Here is a 12547-nt window from a genome sequence, read left to right as displayed (position 1 = left end):
GTTATGCTTTGGCTGTGTCTAGCTTATGTGAGGTTGAGGAACCTTTGTCTTTTGATGAGCACAAAATCCAAAAAATTGGTTGGTTTCCATGCAATCAAAATATGATGCACTTAAAGAAAATGACACGTGGACTTTACGTGATTTGCCTCTTCGAAAAAAGGCCATTGGTACGAAGTTGGTTTACAAGTTTAAATGCAAGCCAGATGGTGAGATTGATTGCTATAAGGCTCGACTTGTTGCAAAGGGTTATGCAGATAAAAAAGGCATAGATTATGAAGAGACTTTTTCTCCCACTTTTGTATGATTTTCTATGTGCATTGGCAGCTCATTTTGGTTGGGATGTACATCAATCAGAAATTGTTACTATTTTCTTGAATGGTGACATATTTGAGGAAGTTTATGTTACGCAGTCTTGTGGTTTTGTCAAGAAAGGACAAGAAAATAAAGTGTGCAGATGTAAAAAAGCTTTATATGGGTTGAAGCAATCAGCTTGTGCTTGGTATGAGAAAGCTAATACTTATTTGGTCCAACGAGGCTTTCGTAATAGTCCAACAGAAAGCACATTGTATGTAAAGCATGAGGGTGATGTACTTCTCATTGTCGTTTTCTACGTGGATGACTTGCTTGATGATCACTGGAACAAATGAGAGACATACTACTGAATTTAAGGCTGATTTGAATGCTACTTTCAAGATGAAAGATTTGGGAATGTTGCATCATTACTTGGGTATAGAATTTAAGTAGTGTGATGGTGGTATTGCCTTGTGTCATACAAGTTACATAGAGACATTACTAAGCAAGCTTGGACTCTAGGATTGCAAACCTATTGCCACTTCCATAGAAACATGTTTGAAATTGAGTCTTCATGATGCTGGTGATCCTGCTAATGTCACTCTTTACCAAACTGCTATTGGCTGCCTTATTTATATATGCAACACATTCAGTTTGCAGTCTGACAGGTCAACACATTTATGAATAGCCCAAGGTCTAAGAATTGGCAGGATTTCAAGAGGAGTTTTTGCTACTCAAGTGGCACTTTATATCTTGGCTTGCTTTATCCCAAGGGAGGATCATTGCTGCCAGATTTACATGCTTTTTCAGACTGAGATTAGGCTGGTTGTTTTGACACTCGAGTGTCCATGAGTAGTTTTTGTTTCATGTTCGGCAGTTGATGCATATCATGGTTGAAAAAGAAGCAACCTAATGTGGTCACTTCCATTTATGAGGATGAGTACAGTGCTGTCTTCATAGCTACGGTTGAGTGTGTATGGATCAGATGCCTTACGGCTGATTTGGGTGTTGGACATGCCACTACCAACACTATCTACACTCACAGTCAGAGCGCATTGATAGTTGTGAGGAACCCAGTTTTTCATGCTCACACAAAGCACATTGAGCTTCATTACCATTATGTCAGGGAGAGGCTCTCAACATGAGAGATCAACTTGGCTTATGTGGGGAACACAAGACAATCTTGCAGTTCTTTTCACAAAGGCATTGTCTCATGAGAAGTTTGAAGCTTTCTGCAAAGCTATGGGCTTACTACCCTTTGTGGACTGATCATGTCCTTAGGGCATGGCACTTCCATATACTCTATGTGCCAGCTCTCGTTCACCGCATCACTTTCAGGGGGGATTTCTTACCATATACATGTGGTATTGATGTGTATGAACACACTTTGGACTGCCAGGATAGTTTTTCCCTCTCTAGGAGGTTTCCCCTCGTACATTGTATAGACACCTATCACTCTAGGGCTATCTAATCTTTCCATTGTAGACTAAGTAATACACTCTCTATTGTGTGCCTTGAGCTTCCTTCACCTTCTCCAAGTTGTGTGTGTTTTCCAACAACCCTAATTCCAACAATGGATCCACTTTCGACGCGAAATGCGGTTACAGATAGCATTCCTGCAACAAAAAGTATGTCAATTTACAATTTGAATTTTGAATTAGATTACTTATATACATTCACATAAAATGTAAAGTTTTAATATCATTTTATTTTCAATGAATGTGATGTAGGAGGCAGCACAGGCTAGGGTAGAGAGTGGCCACACATCCCGCTTGAGTCACATGGGCAAACACGGCTTTATAGCCACTTTTGTAAGTATATGTTTATAGTTTTTTATAGCATAGTTTTGAGAATGATGTGAATAAGAACAACCCTAAACTTTAGATCTGTTTTGTCTAGACCAAATATTAAAGTCGAGATCTGACTGTAGCAATTATCGAGATGGTGATGTACCAAGGATATAGGGCCTTGCATAGCACACTTCCACTTGCACGCCCTTTTGTGAGTATTAATTATAACTTTGAGTTATCTTTCAAGCTAAAATGTTTTTCAAAATATTTTTTAATTGTCAATCGATTTAATTAAACTTTTATTAATGCAGGTGGTTCACCGATGAGAAATATCTTGAGCTTGTTGTGAGAGAGGAGAAGCAGGGTAGGGGGATAGATGAGGAGTGGGCATGCATTGCATCATGACACCAAACACCTTAACATACTGAGAGACAGCAGGACGACGAGTTCGATACTGATATATAGTTGATAGTGATATTTTGTTGTATTCTAGATAGATTGATCATGTACGCACGTTGCCATTGTATATATACATACACTGATGATCTATATATTCAGTGTACTTTAGCTAGTTCTAGTCTATGTTATGGAATTGATATTTTGATATTTTATGTAGCTGATAGGTGGAAAAGGCCAAGGATTATGCAAAAGGATAATATATTTTATCATTTTAGTGCTGTTTATGAGCCGTGGCCAATTATTGGCCGGCTGGTCAATATGTATGCATTTGAGCATTCACTAATCTATAAATAAATACGTGCAAGAGGAAAATGCTCACTCTTGCACGGGGGGAGATTGCACCCAATGTTCGTGTCTTTCTTCTCTCCTCTGCTCCCTTCTCTCTCGCCAAGCCGGCGTAGCACTCCGCTCTAGGAGGTGCGCCTGCACATATTCTTTCACTCTCTCCCGCTCTCTATTTCTCTCTATTCACGTATATCATCGTTGATTATGTGCTATGCGAGGCGTCGGGTATGTAGATTTGTTCGTTTATGGCTTGCAACATGTTGTTTTGAGTATTTTGCAGGGTAACCACGAATCCGTTTGTAGTAGTGGTATCAGAGCAAGGGACTACGCTCTTGGTTAGAATAAGAAATCAAGGACATACATGTTTTGCCTCTCGACAACGTAGATCCTTGCAAATTTTTGTACCAAAGATAAGTTTATTGCATATTCTATTTCATGTTAATTACATTTGCATTACTCTTTTAAGATGAAGGAGATATTCTTGGTAATTCCTTTTGAATCGGGGATGATAGGAAACAACCATAGAAGGATAGGAAGATTAAAATATTGTATATCATTAAGAAAGCTTAAATATAGTTAACATAGCAATAATACTTTTTTTTAAATAATAGTATTGGAAATCGTTAATAAAGTAGTGAACTAGCATGCGATTAGAAAAGCTACTTAATTTCATCGGATAGATATATATATATACACACACATAGGAAAAAGAGCCAGGTAATTAATTGCAACACTAGAAGAAGAAGAATACATGCTCTTGCAATGAAAATAGATGAAATTATATTTATAAAAAAAACACTAATGGCATCCAGTACGCCGTTGGGGGCCGGCCGCCTTCGTCATCACTTTCAACAGGGGCACAATTCAAACCACAATAGCTCTCTCGTTAGCAGCCACAGAGGATGAGGGTAGATGCTGCCAATTTTGGCACTTGCGCAACGTGCAGTAGCAACCACTTTTGAACAGCGCCGTAAGGCAACATATGCCATCATAGATCTGGCATCCACCAGTGGAACTCGGGTGGTGGTTGACACATGAATCCATGGTCCACACCTGACACGCTAACCCCCATCAACCTATGATCCATATGTCATGCATCTCTCTCTCTCTCTCTCTCTTCCCCTCTCACATACATCTTTGTCTCTTTCATCAGCTGGTGCAGTCCTCAGTGGTTCACACGCCACAAAAAATAAATAAATAAATATATATTCTTCTCTACTTACCATCCGCCACCCCCGACTCATCGTATGGGCTTGTCTACCGCAACCCTTACGGCGATGCTGTAAATTATTTTTCTTTTTTTTCTGGCTCCCCAACTTCCAATCCCAACCAACGAATTTATTTTCATGCAGAGATACGCCGCCATGCAACCGTCGTTAGACTTGCGTCTCTCTCTCTCTCTCTCTCTCTCTCTCTCTCTCTCTCTCTCTCTCTCTCTCTCTCTCTCTCTCTCTCTCTCTCCCCTCTTCATCTCTATTTTCTTTTCGACGGCTAACCGCAACTTACTCCTATAGCATAACCCTGATCATGCAACAACTATAGTTTTACCAACCTCCTCCAGCTCCTATGTGGACTTTCAACCACACTCACACACCCATAAGCTGTGGATTCAGCCATGCGACTTATCCTCTCGGTCTCTCGTTGCCCCTCCTTATGGAGAATCTCTTGGGATTCTTCCTCCTCTCTTTGTTCCACTGTCTCCTCGCACTCTCAACACGATATTAATTAGCAACACCCCCCCTAATTATCCAATCGTTAGCTTTCTCCTCTCTCCCTACAGACTTCTTTCCTCTCGCTCGAGCCTTCACTTTACTTACCCCTCATTGACCACCTTCACTCTACTTTGCCGATCTGGTTGGTTCGAGAGGAAAAACTTTAAGCTCTGGTTGTGTCGTGGTCCATGCCCAAAAGAAGATGGCACCACTTGCATCTGCAGACGGCCCTGGTTTGAAGACTTGGGACGAGGCTATGAAGGAACGACTGACACAAGTAAGAGCATTGCGAGGTGAGGCACATGGCATGAGATGGGTGATTTTTGCACCTCAGGTGGCCAAGTCCCACAACATGATACCTGCATCAGCACTTGATGATGCCACGTCTACCTCGCCTCCTACATGAGCTAGTTTGAATCGGCCCACAAGCGGCCTACATGCTCCCTCCTTGTGCTTGCACACACAAACACTCCACGTGGTTGTCTGTTTTTTTCCACTCTAAAGCTGCCCAAACGATGCATCTTCAATGATGCCCACACAATCACAACCGCACTTTTTGGACATCCATGCAAAGACTTGCTCATGGCGCCCACATCCACATCCACACCCACACACAATATTAAGGTCATGACTACTAATTGTATTGAAAGGGAATTTTCACTGAGATGATTTGTCTATAAGGTATGCAGCTACTCATGCAAGCTAAGTTGCTCTGGAATAGTGACCAAACAATTTGTATTATACTCCAAAATCGTGTCAAACACATAATAAATCCTTTTCTCCTTTATGTCTTGTCTAGTCCATTGGTCACATGCACACAGATTCGCCGATTTAGGTAGTGTGTCAATGCTCATCCGTGTGTAGATCCGCCAATTTAGGCAGCACACAATACATGATAGATTCAAAAGTTTACATAATATCAGTGCAGATTCGCCGGTTTAGGCAGCACAAGTGCTGATTCACCGATTTAGGCAGCACGTTGGGTGTAGATTCGTCGTTTTAGGCAACACTAATCACAAAAAATCATGCAGCAGTGTGGCTGACCACCACTGCAACTAGTAGGATTTTGTTACCCGGGTATACAAAAATGAAGGATATTTGGATTTGGATTTGGAATGGAAATATGATGATTTTCTATCGCGATAGTGTTGAACTTGAGATTGATGAGAATTGATTGTTGAATGATGAGTGTGACCAATGATATCCTGATTCCTCAGGGTATGACATATACTGCTTATTCTAGTGGTATGGGACACTAGAATAGTTTGTATGTGGATGACGGCAGACATATAACTCAATGTTCTTTACTTTCATTTTTTTCTTTTACTATGTGATATTTATGACAAAGATTTCTAATCACTGTTTTTGACAAGTATTGTTTGCAGTTTTTTATCTTTGCAACTAAGGATAGTTGCTTCCAAGGATTATGCAAAAGGATAATATATTTTATCATTTAAGTGCTCTTTATGAGCAATGGCCAATTATTGCCCGGTCGGTCAATATGTATTCATTTGAGCATTCACTAATCTATAAATAAATACGTGCAAGAGGAAAATGCTCACTCTTGCACGGGGGGAGATTGCACCCAATGTTCGTGTTTTTCTTCTCTCCTCTCCTCCCTACTCTCTCGCCAAGCTGGCGTAGCACTCCGCTCTAGGAGGTGCGCATGCATATGTTCTTTCGCTCTCTCCCACTCTCTATTTCTCTCTGTTCACGTATGTCGTCGTTGATTATGTGCTATGCGAGGCGTCAGGATGTAAATTTGTTCGTTTATGGCTTGTAGCGCGTGTAGGGCAGCCAGGAATCCGTCTGTAGCAGTCTATTTGTATAATACTATCAATTATTCATTCATATTTAGTTTGTTCCAATTGTTTTTTGTTTACTCGCGTAGCGTCAAGGAAAAAAGAACCATACCATGATTATTCATACTTTCGATTTTGTTTTCAGGCAAATTCACCGTTGTTTTTGTTGTAGTGTATTTAGTATGCTTCCAAGTGTACACTTTTCGCTTCAATTTTTGTTGTTGAGTGTGATTTAGTCGTGTGTGTGTGTGTGTGTGTGTGTGTGTGTGTGTATATATATATCTAGAGAGAAAGAGAGAGAGAGAGAGAGAGAGAGAGAGAGAGCCTTCTCTGCTTATATACCAACTAGTCGAAAGCTTAGAGCTCCCGATTCTCAATGCCTTTCACACAATGAAAGGAAGCATTGACCTTACCTCAACAAGTATGTCATTTAGTAGTATTAATAAGCTAGTGTACTCTTTTGGCATGGGTCGATGATAGCGGTAGAGTACATGGTGTGCTACACCGTCGTCGTAACTCTACCGACATCAATGAAGCTACAATGCAAAGCTCTTGGTTTTTTTTGACTTCAAGGAGCACGCGTGAGTGCGTGCTTGTTCTTCCTTTCTAAGTGACATGATGGGGTGGAAGGGGATCGAGCATGTGGGTGCATTTGGTAGCTGTAGGAAAAATCTGGACCGTACAACTAGAGCCCTAAATTTACAAAACACCGCTTGGGCACCTGAATTTATCAATTCTCGTCGATGTTGGTTTGCATTTACGATACCAAGTGGACTTTCATTATTTTCAAGAAGTAGGCATGGGTGAAGTGATTAGGGAGTGATTAGGACACCAGGTGTCGCGAAGGGTGATGTCTATGGTTCAAGTGTAGGGGTACGCCGGGGGCGGGGGTCACCAAGCTGAAATCACATCTTTCACCTGAAGTTATAACATGTGCATCGGACGGCACACACATCCTCAACCAATGACCATTGATCCGTCCCACCTCATTCCTATCACTTAGTGCGGTACCGGCTCGTGTGAAAGAGGTGTATGGGATACACCCACTTGGAAGTTGGCACGACTGGTTTGCATCATTGCATGGCTTTCCATTGGCACCTTAGAAAAGGGGCCCTCATATGAGACCATGTGAGGAACACTTGGATCAGTCTTGGGATCTGTCAGAGGAATTGACTCATGAGAGAGAGAGAGAGACCGAGAGAGAGAGAGAGAGACTATGGAGACGTAGACTCTAGAGAGAGAGAGAGAGAGAGAGAGAGAGAGTCTCAAAAGAGTTACCGACAAAAGGGCCCTTGGCCCACTTGCAACGCCTTTTGCTGCAATTCCAGGCAGGAGTTTGGCAACAAGCTATTGCACAGAATCAATCATGTCGACGCTCCTCTTTGTTATTAGCTGGCGAGCTTCTGCGACAAATCAGTCGGTAGTACTGACGGAGTCTAATTCCCTCTGTTCCTATCATCAGCTTCTGCCCACCATCCTCATCGTCAGCTCACATAACAGTCCCCCTCTTCTGCAATCCCTCGACTCGCAGCAGCTTTCGTTCTTTACAGTAGTAATAGTGCATCGCCTCGTGGCCCTCGTCCATCCTGCACTTCTGGCTCTCACGAACCTCGCAGAGACAACGTGAGTCCGGACCCTCCCACTCATGACAACCCAATATCACAGATATGTTGTTTTGTTGCGGCAAGATGATGGTCGCCCACCCGTGGAATTGGCAGTTTCAACTTCTCAGCCTCACGGCCAGCTATGGAAGCCCACATCCATGCTGTCTGTCATAACGTGGGTGACATGCTTCTTGCTGATTGTATTTCTTGTCTTTGCGGCTATCTTCTCCTCCGATTCCTTAATCAACATAATTAATGTGGAGGAGCGCTCAAAAACCCTTCCCTCGACTTCCCAAGACCGCAGTACGATCTCTGCGTCGGCATCCCAGGATCGTACCGCATCTCCACCTCCGAATCCTGCTTCAGATGTTACAAAACTGATCGATTTCTCTGTCGGTATGTAATGCTCTACCTCAAACTTGCAAGTTCTTAATGTCTATGTGTGTGCGCCACATGAGCTTGTTGATGCAAAAGAATGCCTTTGTCTTATGCTGAAATAAGAACTGGATTTCCAGGAAACTGCAACATATGGAGAGGTGACTGGATCCCACACCCTCATGAGCCTCCTTACACAAACACAACATGCGAGTACATTCAGGACGCTCAAAATTGTATGAAGCTTGGAAGACCTGACAGCGACTACTTGTACTGGAGATGGAAACCTTATGATTGTGAACTCCCCTTGTTTGATGCAAATGCCTTCCTTAAGATTGTGGCCGGAAAGAAGTGGGCTTTCATTGGGGACTCCTTAGCTCGGAACAATTTTCAGTCTCTTTTGTGCCAGCTTGCCCAGGTAATTGAGAAGGTTGTGGCCTCTTCTTGCATAATTGAAAAGGGTCGGTCTTGGCCAAGAATGCCTCCTTCGACATGGGGAGACGAGGAAGGACTAAACTTGAGCTGTTGTCTTATTGCAGGTTGAGAAACCCGAATGCGCTTACACGGGTTGGAATGTCAATTGTTACTTCCGATGTTACAACTTCACATTAGCTGTTGTATGGGCTCCCTTCTTGATCAAATATGTCAATCAAGCGGAGGACCTCGGAAAGTCCGTCGATAAGCTTTATCTGGATGTTTTGGATGAGAGCTGGGGGCCTTACTTGGATAACTACGACTATATCGTTTTGTCAGCAGGGCATTGGTTCATGAGGATCGCTGCGTATGTTGTGCAAAATGAACTGGTGGGCTGCAATCAGTGCCCAATTTCATTGAATGTTACCAATGTGGGTGTCGGTTTTGCCTACAGAGCGGTATTAAGGACCGTCTTCGACTTTTTGATCTCTTTAAAGTACAAAGGCGTGGTATTCTTCAGGACTTTCTCTCCTGACCACTTTGAAAATGCCCCTTGGAATGAGGGGGGCAACTGCACTCGAACAGCTCCATTTAAGAGCGACTCTACGGCTTTGGATTATCTATCCTACTTCATGTACCAGATGCAGCTAGAAGAGTTTGGCAAGACCGTGCAGAGAAGCTCGGAATTTTCGTTCAAGCTGAAGATGGTGGACACATTACATGCGGCATTGCTACGGCCTGACGCACATCCTGGCTCATATGGCCGGGATAATTTTAATGTGCATAATGACTGCATGCATTGGTGTCTTCCGGGGCCGGTGGATGCTTGGAGTGCCATGTTTCTGCATGTGCTCAAGCACCTTTAGCTGTGCCTTGAATGTGTATATGTTGAAGTGCGTTGGGATTGCCACTATACTTTTGATTGTCTTGGAACATTTCCGAGCGTTCAAGGTATGCACAGATTTTGTGGTTCTGGCACCAAGTTAGTAGCAATGCAGCCGGCAATCAGACATTGCAAGGGACTAATTGATGGTCATCACAGATGACAATGTCTGTTTACTGGCTTTAATGATTTTGTAAGAGCAGAAGTATATTGATAGAAAAAGACAACAATACAACAATAATGGTGAGTAGTTGCATTGGTGCTGACAAGTTTATGCAAAGTTATATGACAATGTGTATCAAGGCTTTACTCAATCACCTTCATTTTTTGAACCCTTGAAAATGATAATTCTAGATTCATACTTTACAAATCCAAGTAAAGTGCCAATAGTCCTTTGACCTTTGGGCGCCAATGTTGCGCATTGGCGCCCAATCAATGCGCAACATGTCCTTCTTAAGTATTAGTACTAACCAGAGAACATTCACTACATGCCTTGCAATGACATCAATGTTGACTTCAGCTCATCTTCATGCTCTGTTTTCATTCATGAAATGGAGCCATACCATTAACCTTAAACACTTGGGTCTCAACATTGTTCGGTTATGTCTCATTTATGTGCATTGGCATATGATCAAGCTGCCAGCTGTCAACAACATATTTATGGAGGTGCACCATTAAACATAAGACACCTTGCATCAATTATTTGAAGTATAGTTCATTGCCTATGACTCCATTCCACAAGGATGTGAGACACCCAGTGGAGTCTCTCAACAATGTTGGATTTGCAAGATCAAGCTCATCCATTTTTACCAGTGGAGTCTCTCAACAATGTTGGTTTTGCAAGATCAAGCTCATCCATTTTTACCAATGGAGTCTCCTAACAATGTTGGGTGTGCAAGATCAAGCTCATCCATTTTTAGCAGTTCGTGCAGACTTGGGTTTCTTAAAAATAGGCATTTTAGACAATTAGTACAATGGAAAATTTTTGTGGTTGTGCTCATTTTTGAGAGCCAAGTTTTAGTGTCAACACAAAAAACATAGCCAAGAACACATTTGGAAGATCTTGATTGCCAAATGAGCTCACAAATAGAGCAAATTTTTGTGTGTAAAGACTCTCGGATTGACTTGTCATGCTTTGCCAAAGCATTGTGATCCTAATAAAGACTTTATTGAAAGTTTAGAATCTCTCACATGTTGCAAAGATGTCTCACATATCAATCAAGCACATGTTGAGCAACTCAAACTGATTTCTTGGTATTTTTGGCCATGTGTATAAGTATTATGAAATACCCTAATGAAAATACTATGCTAATTATACTTCCATTTTCTACACAAGATATCAATAGATGTAGGGCTCATTTTGCAAGGTCCTACGGTCATTTGATATATATATACATACAAGGAATGTGGTGTTGCAAGATCCTATGGTCAAAAACAAGTTAGAATGTGAAATATTCAGATAATTCTAATTAGAATATAATACATATTATATAAGCATTTTGTTTTTGGTATTTATATGTCTTATCATGCTTTGTATAAGTTGTCCCAATATCCTTCCACTTTACAATCCGTTTTTTGTGGAGTCTATGGATAGCTTTGATATAATTGTTGGGGGGGTGGGGGGGGGGGGGGGAGATCCTACAGAGATCCTACACAAACCACCAAATAGAATCAAAAGTTACAACATTGCAAGGCTTTTTCTTTTGTACCTAAAATTGACAAATGGCAATGCCATCCAAAGTTTTCAATACTTCCAAAGTACTAAAGTAGCGCAATAAACCAAGATCAATCACAACTAGAAGTTCATCCAATCAGTTAGATCCTCAAATGAGCATATGACAACAATATTATCCACATATAACAAGATAATGATACAAATTTCACAGTCTTTTAGCACATGAAGATTAGCATTAACTAAAGAACATTTGGTCAAAACCCAAGTAGATGAGATGCCTATCCATGTTTGGTTACCAAGCCCTCCTATCCTGCTTAAGACTTTAAACTCGCTTCTTCAATAAGCAAACATGGTCCCGAAAAATCATTGAGGACAAAAATACAAGTTTTTTCCACACCCAACTCCACCTCTAAATCTCCATTTTACCAAGCAGACTTGACATACATAGAATAAACTTGTTATCAAGAGTTTGCAACAAGTGAACGGTGTACATAAGTGAATCATCCAATGGGAGGGAAAGTATCAACAAAGTCAGTATCGTCACTTTGAGCATTACCTTTAGCAATAAAAGAGATCGATTCATGAGAATAAAATTTGGCTTTGACAACCCAATGCTTCACACCTATTACTTGCTTATGGGATGGATAAGGAACAAGCTCATGGACTGTATCATTGTCCTCAATCGATGATTTTTTGAACCTGTGACATCAAAGCATAATTCACCTACTGTGAACTTTGAATGGTGTAGATGAGAGACCTTTGGGAAGAGTAGAATCCTGTGATCCAAAATCATGAAGTAGTTGACATTGTTGCCCACACTTTTGAACTCCCTATTTTTTGTAACTTTGTACATATGGACACGATACCGTGTGTCAAAAGGGTGTGTGGCTTTCCTTTTGTCGGATTTTGAACCTGCTTTAGCAAGCACATGTACACACAGTGCAAGTGTAGCGCCAGCTATTAGGTTGTTGCAAGTGCGCGTAGGTGAGTTTTGAGCCACGGATTGTATATAATTGAAAATAATGTACAAACAAAAACAAATTCAGACAAATAAAAAAATTTGTAGGCTTTTTCTTCTTGTGTCCTCTTCATGCTTTTTGATGCAATTTTTGGCCCTTGACTAGTGATAGGGCAACTTACTGTTTGCGCCAATTTTGCACATAGAGGGGCATAGATTTGAAATTTGTAGTCTTCAGAACTTTTGCTGCAAAAAATACAAAGAATTTTTGAGGCTTGAAAGGATCCATTTTGGAGTTG

General features: G+C 41.4%; 1 protein-coding gene across 1 annotated transcript; it reads left to right on the top strand.

Moving 5' to 3' along the window:
• The first annotated feature begins 7712 nt into the window (after nucleotides 1–7712).
• LOC147420161 (protein trichome birefringence-like 19) lies at nucleotides 7713–9957 on the top strand. The gene is made up of 3 exons (XM_086504998.1): nucleotides 7713–8339; nucleotides 8459–8736; nucleotides 8858–9957. Exons 1-3 carry the CDS (start codon nucleotides 7985–7987, stop codon nucleotides 9596–9598), a joined length of 1374 nt encoding a protein of 457 aa, XP_086361124.1. The 5' UTR covers nucleotides 7713–7984; the 3' UTR covers nucleotides 9599–9957.
• Nucleotides 9958–12547: the final 2590 nt, after the last annotated feature.

The sequence above is a fragment of the Adiantum capillus-veneris genome, chromosome 28 (assembly GCF_014529385.1).
Source record: "Adiantum capillus-veneris isolate H3 chromosome 28, ASM1452938v2, whole genome shotgun sequence".
NCBI classification, from domain to species: domain Eukaryota; kingdom Viridiplantae; phylum Streptophyta; class Polypodiopsida; order Polypodiales; family Pteridaceae; genus Adiantum; species Adiantum capillus-veneris.
The sequence above is the reverse complement of the archived record's forward strand: the minus strand, read 5'-3'. Positions and strand labels throughout refer to the sequence as shown.